This window comes from Camellia sinensis, chromosome 12 (assembly GCF_055761805.1).
Source record: "Camellia sinensis isolate YWXY chromosome 12, ASM5576180v1, whole genome shotgun sequence".
In the NCBI taxonomy this organism is placed as follows: domain Eukaryota; kingdom Viridiplantae; phylum Streptophyta; class Magnoliopsida; order Ericales; family Theaceae; genus Camellia; species Camellia sinensis.
In genome coordinates, this window is record NC_138972.1 from 62227845 (window position 1) to 62249306 (window position 21462).

At 36.4% G+C, this 21462-nt stretch overlaps 2 protein-coding genes and 1 pseudogene across 2 annotated transcripts; 2 read left to right on the forward strand and 1 right to left on the reverse strand.

Annotated features, from left to right (window-relative positions):
- The first annotated feature begins 3084 nt into the window (after nt 1–3084).
- LOC145803612 (uncharacterized) lies at nt 3085–3739 on the forward strand. The gene is made up of 2 exons (XM_082896930.1): nt 3085–3363; nt 3611–3739. Exons 1-2 carry the CDS (start codon nt 3085–3087, stop codon nt 3737–3739), a joined length of 408 nt encoding a protein of 135 aa, XP_082753056.1.
- Nucleotides 3740–8629: 4890 nt separating this feature from the next.
- Nucleotides 8630–9423, forward strand: LOC145803613 (putative ALA-interacting subunit 2 pseudogene; annotated as a pseudogene).
- A 6049-nt stretch (nt 9424–15472) lies between these two features.
- On the reverse strand, nt 15473–20403 carry LOC145804532 (myosin-1-like). The gene is made up of 6 exons (XM_082898771.1): nt 20219–20403; nt 19912–20037; nt 19561–19716; nt 17078–17283; nt 16789–16923; nt 15473–15891 (listed from the first exon to the last, which is right to left on the reverse strand). Exons 2-5 carry the CDS (start codon nt 19942–19944, stop codon nt 16878–16880), a joined length of 441 nt encoding a protein of 146 aa, XP_082754897.1. The 5' UTR covers nt 19945–20037; nt 20219–20403; the 3' UTR covers nt 15473–15891; nt 16789–16877.
- Between the last annotated feature and the right edge of the window lie 1059 nt (nt 20404–21462).

Below are 21462 nucleotides of genomic sequence, written 5' to 3' on the forward strand. Positions count from 1 at the left end.
ACAAGTTTGCATAGAGATGGACCTCAGAAAGCCTCTAATTTCTCATTTTTCTATAGGTAAACACATTTATGGAGTTGAATATGAACATTTACAGTACTCATTATGTTTTTCTTGTGGCAGGATTGGTCACCGAAGAGAAGCATGCAGTGATAAACCTACTTCATCGACGTTCTAAGAAGGTCAGGCAATGAATGGAGATGGAAGCCAGATAAATAAAAGTCAAGTCAGTTTTGGGCCAAACCCAAGGAGGAAAGAACATAAAGATGAGCTAGGCCCAAGGAATTATGGGCCATGGATGACTGTTCTAAGCCAAATAAGAAAATCAAGAGGCCTAAATGTTCACAGAGGTGATACTTCTCAACAGACTAATAGATTTGAGATGTTACGAGAGGAAGAGGAACGAAAAGGCCCCAAAGCCCAATTAAGCAAGGAAAAAGGGAAAGAAAAAGCCCAAGTAGACGGGGGCTTTCAGTACAAGGCTAGAGCATCAGCAAAAAGGAATGAAACAACTAGCCTTGGCATGGCTACTAAAAAGAAAGGAGAGGAAGTCCGAATGGGAAATAAAGGTGGTACTGACATGATGATACGAGATCAAGAAGCAGTAATGGGGAAAAGTGAGACATCAAATCCTCTGAGTAGTAAAAATCATATATTTATCACCATAAACTAGCCATCCACTCAACCAACCAACCCCAGTCAGCATTTCACTTATTCTTATCCAAGAATAGGCAGTTCCAGACCTATATTCAGAGTTCCACCAAATAAAAATGGAGGAGGAAGGAGAGAACTACCTTACGGAGAAGTACATACTTCACCAGAACAGAGTATTGGTGTGTCTATCCCCAGGGAAAGAAATGTTTCACCTCATCACCTCAAAATGGTGGAACGAGGAAGTAAAGCTAAGGCTTCAACCATGGAGGTGGGTGGATGCAAACCAGGACATGCACTACCTCTCAATGACACCACTGAAGTCGATGGAAGACAATTTCAAAGCCATAAGAGGCTACCTAGCAATAGATAGCCAAGTACCTCTACCCCAACAAGCTATACCATTTATGGATTTGTTAACCTGGAATTGCAAAGGAGAAGGGAACAAAACGTTTTAAAGGAATATGAGGGAATTAGTTCAGATCCATAAACCAAAACTGGTTGTCCTTATGGCAACTAAAGTTGAGTTCAAGGCTATGAGATTTTTCTTCAATGGTATGGGCTTTACAGCATCAACCCATGTAGATCCAATAGGTTGAAGTGGGGGTATTTGGATGCTTTGGAACCCAGACATAGTTAATGTTAGAGTGGTGGAAGCCAGCTCCTAGCAAATCACTGCAATAATCTCTAGGCAGGACTACCCAGACTAGCTACTCTCAGCTGTGTATGTAAGTCTAAATAGCAATCTGAGAGACAATTTATGGGATCAATTGGAGGAAGTTGCTCGTAATATGACTGAACCTTGGTTAGTTGATGGTGACTTTAATGACTTCACCACACCTAATGAAAAACGAAGCCTACAAGGAAACTAGAACCAAAAACTAAGTCAAGACCATACGAGGGGTAGAAAATTCAATGAAAGGGTTGATAATTGCAAACTTATGGATTTGGGGTGTACAGGTCCAAGACCGACTTGGTCTAACAATAAAAAAGGTTGGGCAAATACTTTGGTAAGGTTGGATAGAGTTTTGTGCAATACAGAGTGGAGAACCAGTTTCCCAGATGGAGCTGTTCAAAATCTACCTCGCACCTACTCAGATCACTCCCTTATGATGGTGTTTACTCAAGGTAAGTTTCCCTTTAAACCCATTTGTAAACCCTTTAAATTCATGACGGCTTCGATAACTCATGAGGATTTCATAAATGCAATTGATAATAGTTGGACCAAGAACCATGTCTCCCTAAGGAGCAACCTCCAAAAACTAGCTCAAGAAGCTAGTGTCTGGAATAAAGAGGTCTTTGGCAATATCTTTAGAAGGAAGAGGTGGTTACTTGGGTGGATAGAAGGCATTCAAAAATCTCAGGCTAACAACTATTCTCATAATCTCCATACTCTTGAATTGGATCTTAACAATCAATATAATAAAGTCCTTTACCAAGAAGAGCTTATGTGGTTTCAATAATCTAGATCTAACTGGATCACTCAAGGTGAGAGGAATAAAAAAAATTTCCAGCTTACCACCAGTTTGCAAGGTGACTTAGGAGAACAACTCTAAACTTACTAAAAGTATTACTAATGAGGAGGTTTGGAGGACTGTGAAGAGTATTAATGCTTTTAAGGCCCTTGGGAGGGATGGGTTTCAAACAGTATTTTACCATTTTTACTAGTCCATCATTGGACCCTTTGTTTGTAACTTTGTGAAAGTCTATTTTGTTAACAACCATATTCCCTTTGATATTAACAAAACTCTTGTTGCTTTGATACCCAAAATTGACAACCTTGAGAGTATTAAACAACTTATACCCATCAGCCTTTGCAATGTGTCTTACAAAATTATTTCTAAAATCATTGTAAGCAGGATTAAACCCTTTTTGAACAACATTTTTAGACCTAATCAATGTAGCTTTATCCTTGGCAGAAGCACCAGTGACAACATAATAATTTCCCAAGAGATCATCCACACTTTGAATCACAAAAAGGGCAAAAAGGGAGGTATGATTTTAAAAATTGATATGGAAAAAGCTTATGATAACATTTCATGGGATTTCTTTAAACAAACCCTCTAAATTTGAATTTGATGTTAACCTTATTGACATCATGTGTTGTGTTACTAGTGTTAGCACAGCTATTATTTGGGATAATGAACCTCTTCAAGAGTTTAAACCTCAAATAGGGTTGCAGAAAGGGAATCCTCTTTCTTCTTACCTCTTTGTGTTGTGTATGGAGAGGCTTTCCAATATGATTAGCTTCAAAGCTGAGAACAAGCTTTGGAAAAGGGTTGAGATCACTAGAGGTGGACCTAGTATCACATACTTATTCTTTGCTGATGATCTCATGTTATTTGGGTAGGCCACTATGTCAAATTATAACACTATAATGCAGGTTATGGATGAATTTTGTGACATCTCTGTAAAATTAATTCCCACAAGTCCAAGATGTATGTTTCTCCTAACATTGAAAAAAGAAAAGCCAGAGATTTGAGGAACAAATGTGGCATTCCTCTTACTACAGAATTAGGGAAATATTTGGGTGCTCCTCTAATTCATAGGAGGGTTAGCACGAGACATTTTAATGATATCCTTGGCAAAATGCAAAGAAGATTGGCTGGGTGGAAAGCTAATGTGTTATCTTTGGCATGTAGAGCCACACTGATTCAATCAGTGAGCTCTGCTATTCATTCTTACACTATGCATACAATGTTGGTTTCTAAAAAGGTAAGCAATGAAATTGATAAGTTGAATTGTAATTTCCTTTAGGGTGACACCCTAGAAAGGAAAAAGTGCACCTTGTTAATTGGGATGTAGTGTGCAAAATGAAAAAGAATGGGCGGCTTGGTATAAAAAAGCCAGAGACCAAAATTTGGCCCTACTTTCTAAGTTGGGCTGGAATATGGTCAGCAGACAGGAAGGCATGTGGTGTGAGGTTCCTAGGAACAAATATCTTAAGAATACTTCATTGCAGGATTGGCCTAAAGGAAGGCAAGCCTCTCATCTTTGGAGAGGTATCATGAGTACCAAAAGCATTCTTAGAAAAAGTATTAATTGGTTTGTGGGTGATGGCAAGACTATTGATGTGTGGAAAGATTGGTGATATGGCGGCATATCCTTTGAAGAATCTGTTCCCAGGACTAATCTTAGCAGTTCCAGTGTTGAGCACAGGTGTGTTAAGGTTAGAAATTTAATGGGAGATGATGGAAATTGGGATGAACAATGTGTTCACAGCACATTTCCATCTCCTATTGCTTCTTTAATTCTGAATATTGCTCCTCCTGGTAGTTCCAACATAGATACTCCTATGTGGAAAGGTGCCCCTGATAGGGTGTTTACGGTTTCATCTGCCTATGAACTTATCCAAGGAAATCTTGATATAGATGAAGATTGGACCAAGGTATGGAAGCTTAGGCTCCCACAAAAACATAAAGCTTTCCTATGGACTGTACTCCATGAAAAGTTGCTTACTAATCATATGAGAATGAAAAGGGGCCTTACGAATGATCCTACATGCCCATATTGCAGTGGGTCTGAGGACATTAACCATCTGTTCAGGGATTGTTATAAAGCTAAGGAAGTGTTGATTGCTACTTTTGGCAGAAATTGGTATTTGGACATGGTGAGGAAACATTGGATGGATTGGCTCAAGTGTAATGCTAGAAACAATAAACATTTTAGTAAAGACATCTCTTGGTACACTGTGTTTATTGTGGCTTTATGGAAAATTTGGAAAAATAGAAATTCTTTTGTTTTTTATGTCAAAATTACCAATTACCAAGAAAGTGTCAAGTTCATTTTAGATTACTATACAAATATCCACCAAGCTTTCCTCAACTTAATCCTTAATCCTAGACCATCCTATACACTTATCCATTGGTGTTTACCTCCTGCAGGTAGGATCAGGTTGAATACGGATGGGTGCAGAAAAGCTGGAGGAGAAGGAGGCTTTGGAGGGCTACTTCGTGATGAAAGAAGAGCTTGGGTGAGCGGCTACTATGGCAGAATGCAAATGGGAACAAGCCTCAAAGCGGAGCTGTGGGCATTGTATAAAGGCCTCACTGTTATTTTACAAAAGGGCCTATACAATGTATTGATAGAAATGAATGCAACCCAAGTTGTGAAGCTAATGGAGGAAGAAATTGTAGACAACTGCCCCTTCAGAAATTTGGTGGATGATGCAAAATTCTACTCAGAGGATATGAATGCACAACTCAACACATTTGGAAAAAAGGAAACTTATGTGCGAACGCTATAGCCAAACTTGGAGTAGAACAACCTGAAGACATGTTGGTGGTGAATGAACTGCCAGTTGAAATTAGAGGCTTGCTAGTGAGGGACATGATTGGATTATCTAGTGAACGGGCTTAGCCCTTTGTTTGTAGTTTTCCTTCCGATGTAACCAAAAAAAAAAAACTCAAAATTCAAACCCAAAACTATTTCTTGAATCTATTTTTTTTTTTTTTGGCGATGTCTCGGGTCTTGGACTTAAATAGTATTGTGTAGTAAGGTAGTGTGCATCACTTCCAGTGTTTTGTTTATCATATTGGGCTGTTGAGATTTCTTTCTACTCTTATTTAACCTTTCGTAATTTTTTCGGGTTGAAAATTTTGAGTTTTGGGCATTAGAACTTGTCTTGGGTTGCAAAATAAATTCTAAGCTTTTGGGAAAAACCGCTCATGGAGATTTGGCAACCGCTCGAGCGGATCCTCACAAAGTTTTTCAGGCTGTTCAGAGTTTTCTGGGCAAAAAACTGCTCGAGCAGATTTTGGGTGGATTTTCTGGGTAGCTCTCTGGAGCAAACCACCCGTGAGGCAAAAAAATTCGATTGTGCAGATTGGAAATTCTGCTCATGCGGAATTGAAATCGCTCGTGCAGATTTCGACGCGTCTGTCTCGAAATTCATGCTTTTTTTCCTCAAAACTAATGCAAAAAACGTGACATACAGATTTTCACTTCTGTCTCTCTATACTCATATTTTCTCTCCCTTCTCTCTACAAACACACCCAAATCCAACTTCTCTCTAAAATTTAGCTTAAACCTTCAAGAGTTTGAGGGAGCTTTTACATCAAATTGAAGAGAGCGACGAGGGCTACGCTCATGATCGATTGGATCGAGTTTTTGTCAACGTTGAGTTCTAGGGTTTTCTTCCTCCTCATCTCCCAAGCTTGAGGTAGGGATAATCTTTGAGTTATATATATGTTTTTACAAGATTATGCTTGTTTGAAGCATTTATTACATGTTTGTGTTATGAATTTGGGCTGTTGAACCCTAGATGATGTTAGAAGTTGATTTTATCTATATTTCCCAAAACTTTTAAGAATATGAGTTGTTTTGGAAAAATCTTTTCAAAAATGGAACAAAAACCTTATTTTGGTAAAAACCCTAGAATTTGGGAATTTTGAGAAAAAAAATTGAGATATTGTGAAATTGATGCTTGATAATTTGTTATGTGAGTAAATGATGGAAAAATTTCTATAATTGCATCAAATGAATAAATTTCATGAGAAAATAAGAAATTATTGATTTGGGAAGCTTGAGGAATAGCTTCTTATTGTTGTTTTGGAAAGACCAAATGCTAAAAATGATGATGAATATATGGAAAATGCATGAAGGTTGATGTTGTGTTATTTATCTCTTGTAACTGTATTATGATATTATAATGACAAGAGATGTCACTGCAACAAATTACACTTTTGGTGAACAAAACAAATTTAGTTGCCAAAAATGTACCTTTTGGCGACTAATTTTTTTTAGTCACCAAAGGTTGTCGGTTTAGCTACCATGTCATTTTAGTCGAGATATATTGTTTCTTGGCGACTAAAAAAAAATTTAGTCACTAAATATATAGTAATAGGCAACTTAAATAATATTAGTTGCCAAAAGTCTATATTTTAGGCTACTAATTCTAGGTTTAGTCGCCGTATACAATTATTTGCCGATAAAAAGGTAGTTTAGTCGCCAAATAATAGGGACATTTTTAGACCTTTTGGTGACTAAAAAATTTAGTCGCCATATATTCAATTTTTGCCAACGAAAAAAGAAAAATAATAGCTAAACGATACTTTTGGCTACCAATATATTACTCGCTATTACTTAATCTTTGGCTACAAAACATTTAGTCATTTTTCATTATTATTTGGCGACAAAAAAAAAGTATAGTCGCTAAAGGTTGAATATTCTTTTTTAGAGGGAAATGAATTAACTTTGGCGCCCGATACACACTCTGTTGACACACACTTTTGGCTCTCTATTATGTCTCTATCACACACACACACACACTGTTAGGAAATTGACCATTCCTAACCAAGGTCGGTGAGACACGAAATAACAAACAAAGAAGAAAATCGAATCAAACAAATCACACACACAAGAACACAAGGATTTACATGGTTTACCCAGAATAGGGCTACGTCCACGACTACTATGGTTTTTCACTATGATCAGAAAAATACAACTCTCATTTAACCTAAAAGAGGTGCTCTCTCATCTATTTATAAGTATAGAATTAGGGTTACATGGAAGCACATGGGAATTACGAAAGTACCCAAAAGGTGAACAGTAATTATCAGGGCCAACCGACCCAACAATCTCCCACTTGGAACCTGATAACACAAGCTCTCTATCATCTTCATCACATAGAGGAACGCCGCAACAACTCGATTGTCCTTCATCAATCTTGAAGGCCAACTGAAGTTGCACATAACTTCAGTTTGTCAATAGTGACTGTCTTGGTCAACATATCTGCTGGATTTTTACTGCCTTGGATCTTCTCAGGAGACAAGACTCCATCATCTACAAGTGAATGAATGAAATGGTATCACAGCTGAATGTGTTTCTTCCTAGAATCAAAAGCAGGATTCTTTGCAAGATGAATAGCACTCTAACTATCATTATGCAAAATACTCATCTCTTGCGTTTTACCCAACTCTGTTAGGAAATTATGTAGCCAAGTTATCTCCTTCCCAGCTTCAGTAATAGCAACATACTCAACCTTCATTGTAGAAAGAACCACGATCTTCTGTAATTGTGAAATCCAACTCACTGCTATACCACCTAATGTCTAAGCATAACCAGTGGTACTCTTTATGTTATCCATATTACCAGCCAAGTCTGCATCAACATAACCATGTAACCCGATGCCTGTTCGTCTTAAACAAAGTGCCATGTCTGTAGTACCACTCAAGTATCTAAGGATCCACTTCACTGCCTCTTAATGCTGCTTGCCTGGATTACTCATGTACCTACCAACCACTCCCACTGCATGTGCAATGTCTGGTCTAGTACAAACCATAGCATACATTATGCTACCAATAACTGAAGCATATAGAACACGTTCCATATAAGCATACTCTTCTTCGGTCTTCAGAGACTGCTCTTTGGTAAGTCTGAAGTGGCTAGCTAATGGAGTGCTCATTGGTTTTGCACCATCCATGCTAAACCTTTTAAGAACTTTCTTGACATACTCCCCCTGTGACAACTTCAAAGTACCATTTGCCTTGTCCCTGTGAATCCTCATACCAAGGATTGTGTTTGCAACTCCAAGATCCTTCATCTCAAATTGGTTGGACAAAAGTTTCTTTAATCTTTTTATCTCTTCAATGCTGGATCCCGCGATAAGCATATCATCAACATATAAGAGCAAAATAGTATAACTTTTGTCAAACCTCTTGAAATAAAAGCAATGATCTGCTTGACATCTTGTAAAACTGTTGTAATGACCAAAAAAAAAAAAAAAAAAAAGAAATAGGACCCACCACTTAGCTGATGCTTTAGAAATTTCTCAACAACATCATGATGTTGAGTTAGTGGCACTGAAAAAAAAAAAAAGACAGCATGTAGATGTAATATTTATTTTTTTTTTGTTGGCCATTAAACACACATGGTTGAAACATTCCCACTCAGCAAGAAAGTGTTGCCAGGAACACCACTTCAATCCATAGAGTTCTGGTGCATACATTTTTTGCCTTATGGATCTCGCTCAAATGTGATTACAAAATCAGTGGCCCTGAAGGATTGTGTGTCCAAGACTTGAATTTGATAGATATGGATGGAGGAAGTAGCTCAGCAGTTCGCATAGAAACTCATTCAATTCCAGCTCGTCAATCAAACGCTTTATATCAATTTACCCAACAAAGTCTCCCAGCTTTTAAACCTGTCCTAACTCTAGCATGGGTCATTACGACATTTTTTGGATGGGTGTCATTTTTATTCCTGTTGGTCTTGTTTCTCTTCACGCTTCACATAGTGTTGTGGAAATTGTGGACAGATATGATACTGATTGTGTACCGGAGCCATTTACAAGCAATAAGGTGGCACATATTAAAGATAGCTCAATTCCAAAAAAAAAAATTGTTCTCGGTTCTCGAAGGTTCCCAAAGACATGAAGGTCCCAACTTACATCTACTACCAGCTCGATAACTACTACCAGAACCACCGACGGTATGTCAAAAGTAGAAGTGATCATCAGCTCTTATATGGATTAAAGTACAATGGCACAGGTTCCTATAAATCGGAAGAGTCCAACAGTGATCTCCCAATTGCCCTTGTGGTTTAATTGCATGGAGTTTGTTCAATGATACGTATAGTTTTTCGCATGAGATAGAGGAGTTGAAGGTCAACAGGAAGAACATTGCTTGGAAGAGTGATTGAGATCACAAATTTGGAAAGCAAGTCTATCCCTTCAATTTTCAGAATGGGACCATGATTGGTGGTGGAATTTTGGACCCAAATATTCCTTTGCCGACAAGGAAGCATAATGACAAAAGAAGAGGAGGGTTCTGCTGAGGTTGTAAATTGAAGTGCTTAAGATCAAAACGTAGAGGGCCGAAAAGGCATCATTTGGCTCCAAGAAAAAAATTAATTTTTGTTGCCGAAAAATTTGAAAGCTTCTTGGCTTGAGGTAGGGATAATCTGCTCCTTTCTATGAATTTTGACATAAATGTTGGTTATTTCGTATAGATGGTGGTGTTTGGGAGTTTTGGAAAAGTTAGGGTTGATTTGAAATTATAAAAGAGAGGTTTTTCAGTTTTGGACTCTATTGTGAATATGGGGTTTTGAAATGGGGTTATTTGTGTATAATTGCTGAAATTGAGCCTTGAGGTTGTTATTTGAGAAAGAGGGAAAAATGCCTAATTGGGATTAAATGAATTATTTGTCAAAATAATAAAATTAATTATGGAAATATATAATTGGATTGGAAATGATGAAATTGGGTGGAAATGTAATTGAATGGTGTAGTTGGATTGATAAATCACTCACTTATGGAAGATGTAATAATTTATCTGTTGATAGATTTATTTACCTGTTTAGTGATAATTGTTTTGGGCTATCTGTGGAGGATAGCCATAATTGTTGTAGAATTGCATGATGATTAGGTAAATTGAAACTAATCAACTAAATTATGTCATTGAATCTGACGGTTGGATTAACACATTGAATATGTGCTATAATTGATCATTGTATATGATAATGTGTTTAAATACATTGTATATGTATTCTTTGTTTGGGATGAGATAGCGGATGTACTCCAATGTTTGGGAGGAGATAGGGGATGGACTCCATTGTTTGGGAGGAGATGGGGGATGGACTCTATTGATAATTAAGTTGGCCGGAGTGTCCAGGGTGAAAGCCCCGAAATCTTAATACTTTTGAATAACATTGATGATTGAAGTATTGATAATATGAGCTTTAGTCTCGTTTTAAATTGTTGATAATTGAAGTATTAATGAAATGAGTTGTAGTCTCATTTAAATTGTTAGTATAGATAATGAACCATGTCTATGAATTGATTTGGGTAAATGAATGGAAGTGGATTAAGATAGGGATATAATTGTTGTTGGGCTGTGAAAAAGGTGTAAGTTGGTTTACAAGTGTTAATCATTTGTCGAATGCTAATGTTTTAGTTATTTTTCATATTTGGTTTAGCATATCTTGACTGGGCTTTGGCTCACCCTTCTTGGGACACCATTTTCAGGTATAGGTGACATGCCGCCTCTAAGGTCTTAGCTTGGATGGTTTAGGAGTTGGAGACTCCATTTTGTGGATTCATTTTGATGTTAAATGTAAATTCAAGCCGAGGGCTTTATATGAAAAGAGTTAGTACTCTTTTTTTTGTAACTAAGTTAGTACTTGGAAAGATGTAAGCCCGTAGGACACTTTATTATGTTGTAAACAGTTTGGAACTTATATGAAATACCCCTTGTGTAATATTAACTCTGATGTAGGTATGGAAATGTGATTTATCTATCATGTATATAGAACTATTAAATGATGGGATTATGTATTATTTTGAGGGCGTTACAACTTGGTATCAGAGCGTACCGGGTTCGAATACTTTGGGTATGTGGGGAGTGGTTAGTACTACAGTGGGTTTATCTCGTTTGATAGAGATATCTGTATGATAAAGTGCTATGTGATAACATGCTTATGTGATTATATGGGTATGGGGTTTGATTTATGAGATGTGGATTGGGTCTGTGAGTTTCTGGAAGTCCAGTAAGAAGAGCACTTGATCACTGCTATTTCTGATTAGAACTCTAGCAACGTCATGGGACAATCATTATCTAGAAAGAAAATCTGTAAATGCGTATGTGACTATGTGCTTATGTGGAATGAATTAACAATTGTCCATTATCTTAGGACGTGAGTGAGTTAGCTTCAGCACAATTGTGACAGTGCCAATCTTGAGTGTTACCTTTATTAGGATGTCAGGACGCAAAAGGGGAAGTGGTAGGTATGGTAGGCCTAGGAGGCACGAGATGCTAATACCAGATGAGATTCCGGGGCAGGAGGAGGGAATAGGGCAGGCAAATGTAGCTGAGCCAGTTAGGCAATAGGCCATGGGTGCTTTGGCACGAGAGATAGTAGGGGTACTGAACATACTGAGGGCTAAGAACCTAGCACAGGCCCCAACTGCCCCAGTTACAGAGACAGGACCACTCTTTCTAAAAACGGAGTTCTTCCGGACCAATTCGGATATTTTTGGTGGGAGATCCTAAGGAGCCACTAAAAGCTGAATGAGTGGTATCATAGCTTGTGGTTATATCTTTTAGAATTTGGGTAGAAGCGAGCTGACTAGAGACTTCAAAGGAGATTTCAAAGTCACTACAACTATGAGTATTTGTAGGGAGTACCTTAGTATTGTTAGAATGTATATCTAGTCTTAATGAATTCTGTGTGGACTCGAAGTGCATTGTGAGAGCGTTTTGGTAAATTCTATGTTGGAGTGAAATTGTATGGGTGGATGTAGACAAGTTTACGTAAACTATTAGTTGGTTCGTCGAGTGAAAGAAATGGAGTGCATAGGTAAAAATAATACAGAAATTGTTTGGTTGGGCAACTACAGTTGTGGCTGAGAAGTTTTGAGTAGTGTGTTTGGCATGATTACATTATGTTTCGTAAAGGTTGGTGTTTCTTCTTGTTCAAGTGAAGTAGTTGAGGCTAAGGTGATCAGTGAATTTTGTTTTCAGAATACTTCATGGAAGAATATGATTGTACTAGGGGACGGATGGAGGTTCTCATGGGATGAAATATTTGGAGTCATTGTTTGTGTTAGTTTTATTCAATTGGGTAACTGAGTATGAATTCATTTTAATATTGAGATGAGTTAGTTGTCATGTGACGGTTGCAATTACAAAATATATCATTGATTTATGGCTTTAGAGGAAGGGTGTTCTCATTGGTTAAAAGTCTGGAGATAATCACTTTGGATGGATAATAAGTAAATTAGTGCACTAGAAAAAAAAAAAAAAACTAATTTTATTGAAATCAAGGGATGACATCCCCGATTACAGAGGCACAAAAAAAAAAAAAAAAGAAAAAAAAAAAGAAAAAAAGAGAGATCTTGTTTTGATAATAGCCACATGCCGACTTCACTTACTCGACTCTCCCGCCGAGCTCTTCCTTTTTTTGTCGCCTTGGGAGACCCTTGAATGCTCTGCCTCAGTGCGTGCAGGATAGCCGAGAGAGTTGACTCCCTGCTGGTTGTCAAAGGCGAAGTATGAAGGTGCTCCGAATCGGGTCATGACGGTGGTCTTTCGTTTCAACTCCTTGTTTTCCGCCTTTAGGGCGCAAATCTCTGCTCGTGCATCTTTATACATGCGCTGGAGCAGAAAAAGTTGGGAGTTTAACTATTGTACTTCACTGGTCCTATTCTGCAGCCGGTGAGATAATTTGGTAACCGCAAGCACTATTTCCATGCAAGAGCTCAGTGTGAAGTGGTTGGCCTCAATGTCAAATTGAGCAGCTATGATTTGCTCAATTGACATCATGGTAAAGTTAAAAAGAATGGGAGCAGGGGCACTCGGTCCAGGAAGGTTAGGAAGGGTAGGAGCAGGGGCACTTGGTCCATGAGAGCTTGGATCATTGAGGTCCGAAAAGAGCGTGAAGGGGTGAGATGAGGCCATGTGTGGTGAGAGATGTAAAAAGAAAGAAAGGAGAGTCAGAGAAATAGCAGAGAATAGACTGAGTTTTAGGACAATTTTTCTCCTCCGTTCAGTCTCTTTTTCTCTCACTGAGGAAAAAGAACAGAACAGAGTGATGAAGAAGAAGGAGATGGAAGAGAATGATGAAGAAGAAGGAGAAATGAGTGAATAAGTAGAAGAGGGAAGATATTGATTCAGAAGAATGCATAAGAGAAGAAGACAAGAGGGAGAGAGAGCCGAGGCGAGCTTACAAATCGAGGAGGTCTGCTTTTGTCGGCCAACTGACGCAAAAGCAAGGCCGCGTGTCAGACGCAGTTTTTGAACGAAGAGAGAGAAGCGGGAAATTTGTATACATATATGTATCTATATTGTATATTTACGCGTTATATACATTTATTCGACTATTTTTGTCACAAGAGTGACATGGTTAAGTGGTCTGGTTCAGCGTCTAAGGATGGAGAGGTTGAGCCTAAGGTCGAGGGTTCGAAACCCCGTATCCCTGCATTTGTGTTTTATTTCCTTTTTGCGTGTTTTGCTTACGCACGATGACGTCAACTTATGGAAGATTTCGTCGCAGTAACGGCATGTGCTCGCTGACGTCCATTGTCAGAATATTCCTTGTCAGTAACGGCATACTCTCCAAATGTGTGTGTATCTTTTGTTCGTATTTGTTCCTTGGTGAAAATGTTGTGGAGACACCACGGGGTTGAGGAGGCGACTTGGGAACGTGAGGCTAAAGTCTGTGAGAAGTATTCGAACCTTTTTATCGATGTTTGAGAGTTGTAATAGAAATGTTATTTTGATATTAGCGTGTACATTGTATGTGTTATGGAAAAGGGTGAATCTCTTATGTTTAATTGGGAGGCTGTGTTATCATACCATGATTATGTTTCTACGGTTGTAATTGATTTTAATTCAGCGAGGTTAGTCTTTTTATTTAACTATTTGGGAATTTTAGAAATGTTTCACTACTACAAATACAGATAAAGATCACACTTTTTTTGTGTGATGTATGTGTTTTAATCACACCTTTTAAGTTTTATTAAAATGTGGTCTTTGAGAGTGTGATTAAAATGGGTCATTTTTAATCACACTTTTTAAGTGTCATTAAAAATGATTTCATCACATCTTTTAAGTGTGATTAATAATATTTACATCACATCTTTTAAGTGTGATTAAAAACATTTAGATCACATCTTTTAAGTGTGATTAAAAATATTTAGATCACACCTTTTAAGTGTGATTAAAAACATTTAAATCACATGTGTGGTCTTTGGGAGTGTGATTAAAAGGGGTCATTTTTAATCACACTTTTTAAGTGTCATTAAAAATGATTTCATCACATCTTTTAAGTGTGATTAATAATATTTATATCACATCTTTTAAGTGTGATTAATAACTAATAAAATCTACAATAAAAAAAAGAATTTGACATATTTGAAGAATAATCAATATTATTTTTGTACGCGCATTTCAATAATGTAATACACACTATATAATATACTTTGAATCACAATCACATATTGAATGAAATAACGTCATATATTTCATAAATGAAAATTAAATATGTTCAAAATTATATATAGAGGGATTAAATAAAAAGTTTTACACTGTGCTTACATATATTAAAAAACGAAAAAACTTGAAAAATTAAGTTCTTGAATTCTTTGACCATATTTTGCATCTCTCCAAGAAATTTCTAACCTGAAAAATGAAAACACAAATTAATTCAGAAACCGCTAGAAGCATATGAATAAACTAACTATTTGTAGAGATTGTTCTAGTCTCACAAAAGATAAAGTCCAACTGATCACACCCCTTCAAATGTCTTAACATTAAATACCTCTAGCATGACATGAAGCGAGTAAAAATAAAATGTCACTTTACCCACATAAATTGCAAATTCAACAGAAATTTTACTATAACCAACAACTTAGTTTAAGAGGCTCTACCAATCTCAAATATTTAATGTTCTACAAAAGAAATGCAATTGAATGTTAATTGTGCAAATACCTTGAGTGCATTTCAGATACCAGTGACCATTCTTCATCATCTTCTCCATTTGAGCTCCTAGAAACTCTTCTAAACGCTTGGGAGGTTGGCCAGAGTTTCCTTAGAAAGAAGAAAAACAACTCAGCTCCTTGGGTATACACATACTGGTAATTGCACATTTGTAAAAAAATGTTCTAGATACCATCATATACAAAGTCACATAGAGATATAATCCTAAAGTATAACTTGGGGGGTTCAAAATTCCCATATTAGAATTGACTACCATTTGCAAATTAGCACCATTGCCTTCCATGAAGAACATTGACATTATCTTTTGTGGAACTCGGCTAGATATCCAGCTCAAATACTCTAACACCTCTCTGCAATGCTTGTATGATCGGGACATCACTACAGTCACTCCTTAGTTGATTTCCCGTTAGATACAAATTATGGCCCGTATATACAAAATAGTGAGATAAATGAGCTGTCATATCATGATGAATCTAAAATATTTACAAATAAAAGACAAACAATAACTATTCAGTCTCAAAACGAAAATTAAATATAGAATACACAGTGATAAAATGGCATCTCCAACCCTTGACTGAAACCTATATCAAATTTAAATTTGGGTAAAAATCACTCAAAAACCTCTCCACTCATAGACTCAAACTTATTTTGAGTAAGAGAGATCGTAAAATGTTCTAGGACAAGGAGATGGTCTTGTTCACCTGCAGGACCAGACAGCAAAATTCTTGGGCTTATAGTGGAATCCTTGGACTCACTATGCTTTATGTGTAGAACAAAGGATGCCAACAAATAATATTTTGTCCTGTCACTGAAAAAAATGAAAAATTGAAATTTCCATTACTGGCTTGCAATAAAGTATTAAAACCCATGGAAAACCATAGCAGCCCCTATAAATGAGACTAACATGGTCAAGTAAATGAGCTTAAATTAGAACTACAAAGTACAATTTCATAGCATTAAAGATATGTGAAAGGCAAACTGAGATGAACAATGGAGGTGTAGAAAGATATGTGAGTGCATATAAAATTTGAGCCATTTTTCGAGCCACAGATTAGAGCTACCAATCTTTTCTGAAAATTTAACTACTATAGCATCAAATATAACATTTTTTTTGTTAGTCATCAAATCCCAGATGGATAATTAAACATCTCAATCAAATACAAAAATAAAAATTTAACTACTATAACATCAAATACAAAAAAAATTATAAATTTTAATACTGTAACAAAAACTAATCACCATGTTTGATTCTTAAATTCTGACTTCAATTTTTAAAAAATTTTAAAACTTTTATTTGGTTATCTAAAAAATCAGAAAAAAAAAATCAAAATTCAATCCATGAAATTTGCAATATATCTGTACGTTCAAGACCTGAATATATCCTTTTTCATTGATTTTTTACTTTGATATTTATATATTTTTCTATGGTCTTCCAAAGCAAATACCAATATTTTGCAACGTATCCATTTGGATATTTTTGAAGGTGTGATATCTATTTTATCATCAAGCTACTACTGACTATAGTTATGCAAAAAGGCAGCTCAACTCAAGCTGTTTTTACTCAATTTGGGCCAACCCGTCCATATGTACAGAAAATTTTCAACTTTTACCCTGCTAGGATGAAGGCCTTAGTAGGATTAACTAAATATTTGCATCTTTATTGAATAAACTAGATTGCAGAGTCAATTGAAAGTGTACATCTTACCTGGCCAGTGCGGAAAAACAATTTTGTGTAGCCAACTTGATACATCTCAGGCAGAATATTGAACTGATGAAGAATTGCAACTGAAACACTTAGTGGTCTTGCGATGCAACATTGTCCAGTAAAAGAAAACCATACCTAATGCAGGATACATGAAAAGATGGCATTATAAAAATAAAAATAAAAGGATCATTGAGACAAGAAAAATCAAATGCTTGAGAATTTATTACACAATTTTTAGCATGTCAATAGAACTAAAAAAATTAAATAAAATGACACCATATTTCTTTACCTTCTGGCAAACTTTTGATGAGTCATCCTGGTAGGAAAGCCAGATCTTGATATTCGAACAACTTCTAGGACCCCGCAGCATCTTAGTTGCTGCAGCACAAGTTCTTGTTCATACATTCCAGGAGATTGAACGTTGTTGGGTTTGATACAACGAATGGAATGTGGTGTTGTACTCTCTAAACGTTGCATTAATTGGAACAATTGGCCCTAAATATCAGCAAACAACATGAATCAAATTAAAGAAGCTAACTCATCTTGAATGCCAGATCTTGATATTCGAACAATTGGCCCTAAATTTTCTACAATTTTCTAATCCATCATTTGTATCAGACACAAACCCATGTGCATATGAAAAACCAAGAGTCACCCCAAATTTAAGACACAAATTTGATGATTATTTATTTCAAGGCTACAACATATGTAACCTCCAACTCTTATGTACATAGAAAAATATTCATATTTCACATTCTATAAAGAAATATTCCTACATTTTGGAATCTACATCTGGATCATAAATAAGACTAGTCATAGAAACATGGGCCAAACCTCTGTAATCAATTTGTACATGATCTTAATTAACAATACACCCCATAAGTGGTTCATCAGTCACCACTACTTTAAACTTCAGTAAAATATCGCTTTCAATATGATTGAAGTTCACCTAAGAAGTTCAAATCCATCCTTGCCACTGCTTAAGCTTTTGTCCAAAAAGTTCCTTTTATGGTTTATGATGCCTTTGAGTTAACACCACTTTCGATTCTTGAAGCATTCTTAACAAGAGTTGAAACCAAAAGTCTTAGCCATGCAGGATTGGTACCCACTATAGTACAACTTAGGAATACTATCTGTTTTTCTCTCATCAATGTAGCGCACACATGGGACAAACACAACATCACAAATATGCTAACACAGCAACTCCTAAGAAACTAGGACATGCACACGATAAGGACACCAAATCATATTACTATTCATATACTTTTGATGCATATAATGTAAGAAAAATGTGATGTAAATAAATATCTAAAAATTCTACATACAAATGCAAAATATGAAAGACGAAATCCCACAAATGCCATACATAATGTACACCTCTTAGAAATGTTTCAAAATATATTTGGGGTGGTGGGTTGCATTCCCAAGAAAGTCAAACCTTTGTCATGCTAAGAGATTCACCACATAGGTCTTATTAGAGACTCTAAAAACTGTTGTCAAAATGGAAACAGGTCCTCCCTAGAAGTGTCCATGCTACTAATACTCTCATTACTTGGTGACATTTCTGATTCGCTATCTTGTATTTAAAAATTTTATGTCCTCGAATAAGTCATGTTGTGCCTCTTTAATTTGATAGAATGGGTTGTTAAAGAAAATTACTATCCATGTAAATGGCCCAGACACCCTTTTCTTTGTTTTGCTACTTCAATTGCAAATCAAAAAACATACGCACAGAAAGCAAAAAAATAAAAGAAGAAATAAAATTTAAGTGCCCTAAATGTCACATAATGCCTCTCAGACATTCATGCTATTCTAATTAGCATAAATGGCGACAATGTGAAATTCCATGATCAGTCTTTGGGACAAACAAAACTCTAGAAAGTGAATGTACCTTAAATTTTGCTACAACACTTAACTTTTGGGAGTCTGCTCCACCTGATTTATATAGTGCACCAACAACAGGCTTCTCAGATTGAGCAAGCAAAGACGATGCAAATACCTGAGGAAGGTGGCATTTGCAAGAAGATAATAGTTGAATGGTATCCAAGTGTAATAAATCACGATTCTTCTCCAGAAACCCACTTGTTTGTTTACAAAGTCTCTTTTTATTAAAAAAAAAATTATGAATAAAATAATTAGTTTATTGATTAGCTGTTGGTCTTTTGATTACAATTAATTATGTATTTCTTTAATTGTGGCAGTTACACTCTATGAATTTCTACTATGTTATAAATATCAGAAGAAAAAAGAGAAGCAACACTAATTTAGCTCACCTCAATATAATCATAAGCATAATGAACCCAGTTTTCTTATTATGTAAAAGAAAAAAAAAAAAAAAGAAGCAAATGGCTTGATTTTAAACATCATCCACAATTAACAGCAGTTTACTTTTTTGGAAAATTCTTGTAGACTATTAATTCTAACTGGACATTTCACATGGATTTGCAAGCCGAAATGTGAACTAGATTGTCTATGAAGGCCTATGGGAAATAAACTGAGCCATTCCACTATCATGGTGGTAGAAAGCTCCATCATACCATGCTCAACATTAAGTTTGAAGGTAGAAACTTATGCACTAAATTCATTTCATACAAAATTAATTCCAAATATCTCAACAAATCTTCAAGGAATTAATTTGGTTCACTAAATTAACAAATCTCCTTTCCTATATACCAGCCACAAACATTTTACTTATAACCTTTTCATTTATACCTCAGTAGTTTCTTAAATGATTAAAGCACTATAACTTTTAAAAGGAAGTCTTATATGTACCTCTTCGGGGTGATAAAGGGACATTTTAAGCACATCTGTATGCCATGACTCCCTAGGGGCAAGAGGGATACTACGAAATGTCACACCAAATAATAACTCAACCAACACCTTCAAACCCTCTATACATTGTGTCAAAGGAAAATATGATGCTACAACCTGCAAAAAAAAATCAAGGACAATCATTGCAATTTCTGAATCTAAAGTATAAAATAAATTATTCAACAATCACAACCCAGAAATCTTCTAAACATAGGAAAAACCTTAGAATTGCCTAAAGTCATCGGTCGACCACAAAATCCACTAGAATTATGTGGACTGTGAGAAAACAGAAAACATAAGCATGTTGCTTACCAAGGAGTCCAAGCTGTAAGCAGAAGACTTCATCAACCTTGTGAAGTATGCTTCGTCCCAAGGGTCTAGGTCACCATTTATTTGTCCGTTCTTCTCTCTCTTAAAATCCCAAATTCTCTTAAACTCCTACAGAGACAGCAACTTCTCATCTAAGTACATTTATTGCGACAAATTCAGCAGCCAGAAAGCTAAGTATCACCACTTCAAGCCTTAAACTCATGTGCTGAACATAATACCTTATCAGCTTTGGGTTTGACCATTTCACTCGTCTCAAGCAAAACAGAAATGTCTAGCTATAGTTACTTACTGATATTGATATTGACCAAGTGGGATCTCTTCCCTCTGTATTTGGGACTTCCTTTGAGATGTTGAGGTGGCGGAAGAGGAAGCCAACGCTGCTCCTCCGATGACGACGACGCTGCTCCGACGACGACGACGACGCTGCTGCTGCTCCTGCACTCTGGAGCCCTTTCCATTCACACAGCAGCCTCGTTTGTTGCTCTCAGTCATCCGCCGCCGCTCGCTCGTTGTCTGCCGCTCTCTGTCGTTTGCCGCCGCTCGCCGTCGATCGATCGATCGAGAGAGAGAGAGAGAGAGAGAGAGAGAGAGGGACGAAAAGATTAGGGATTTTTTGGGTTTGAGATTGAGGATTTTTTTTGTTGGGGGAGGGGGTGGGAAAAAAATAAAGGGGGAAGCGGGAATGTAAAAAAATAAAGAGGCGGGAATGAAAAATAAAAATAAAAAATATAAATAAATAAATAAATTTATTTTTTGTTAAAATATATATTTTTTTGTAGTTAATGAATTTTTAAAATTTTTTTTTAGTTACTAAGATTGAAAATTTATTTGTTTCATTTTTATTTTAATGAAAAAAAATATTATTATTTTTTATTTCGTAGAAGTATGGGTAATATATATTTTAATGAAAGATATTTTCCACCAAAATAAAAGTTAATTTTTTGTAGTCAATAAAAATATTTTTCTACGGCCTATTTTTTTTATTACTAAAAATCATAAACTAATTTTTTGTGGTAGATGAAAATGAGCGGCAGTAGTGGTGAAGGTGGTGGATAAGAGATGATGGTGGTGGTAACGGTGATGGCGAAAGAGATTAGTGGTGAAGTTGTGGTAGTGGTAGTATAAATGGAGTGGCAGGGGTGAAAGAGAAGTAATGGTAGTAGTAGTGACAGTAGTGGTGGTAGTGGAGTGGTGGCGATAGTAGTAGTAATGGTAGTCGTAAATGTGAAGTAGCAACGGTGGAAATAGTGGTGGTAGTGGAATGACGTTTGCAGTAGTGGTGAAGGTGGTAAAGGAGATGGGTGGTGAGAGAGAGAAATGAGTGAAAGAGAGATAGATGAGAAAGAGAGACAGAGTGATGAGCGAGAGAGAGACAAAGTGGTCGCTAAAAGTGCATTTTCTTGTAGTGGATCGATAAATCGAGAGGGAGCTCAGTAAATAGAGAAGACTGGAGTGAGAGAGTGAGCAACGCAAACACAGTGGGAGAGAGAGAGAGAGAGAGAGAGAGAGAAAAAGAGAAAGAGAGTGAGAGTA

Bases quoted from the DNA above. Each gene is read 5' to 3' on its own strand.
- LOC145803612 (XM_082896930.1), top strand. From the start codon at position 3,085: ATGTATGTTTCTCCTAACATTGAAAAAAGAAAAGCCAGAGATTTGAGG. The intron at 3,364-3,610 runs GTAAGCAATGAA...ACTTCATTGCAG, and splicing joins CAATGTTGGTTTCTAAAAAG to GATTGGCCTAAAGGAAGGCA.
- LOC145804532 (XM_082898771.1), bottom strand. From the start codon at position 19,944: ATGAAGTCTTCTGCTTACAGCTTGGACTCCTTG. The intron at 19,717-19,911 runs GTAAGCAACATG...TTTTTTTTGCAG, and splicing joins CTTACAGCTTGGACTCCTTG to GTTGTAGCATCATATTTTCC. The intron at 16,924-17,077 runs GTAAAGAAATAT...ATCCTGCATTAG, and splicing joins CATCAAAAGTTTGCCAGAAG to GTATGGTTTTCTTTTACTGG.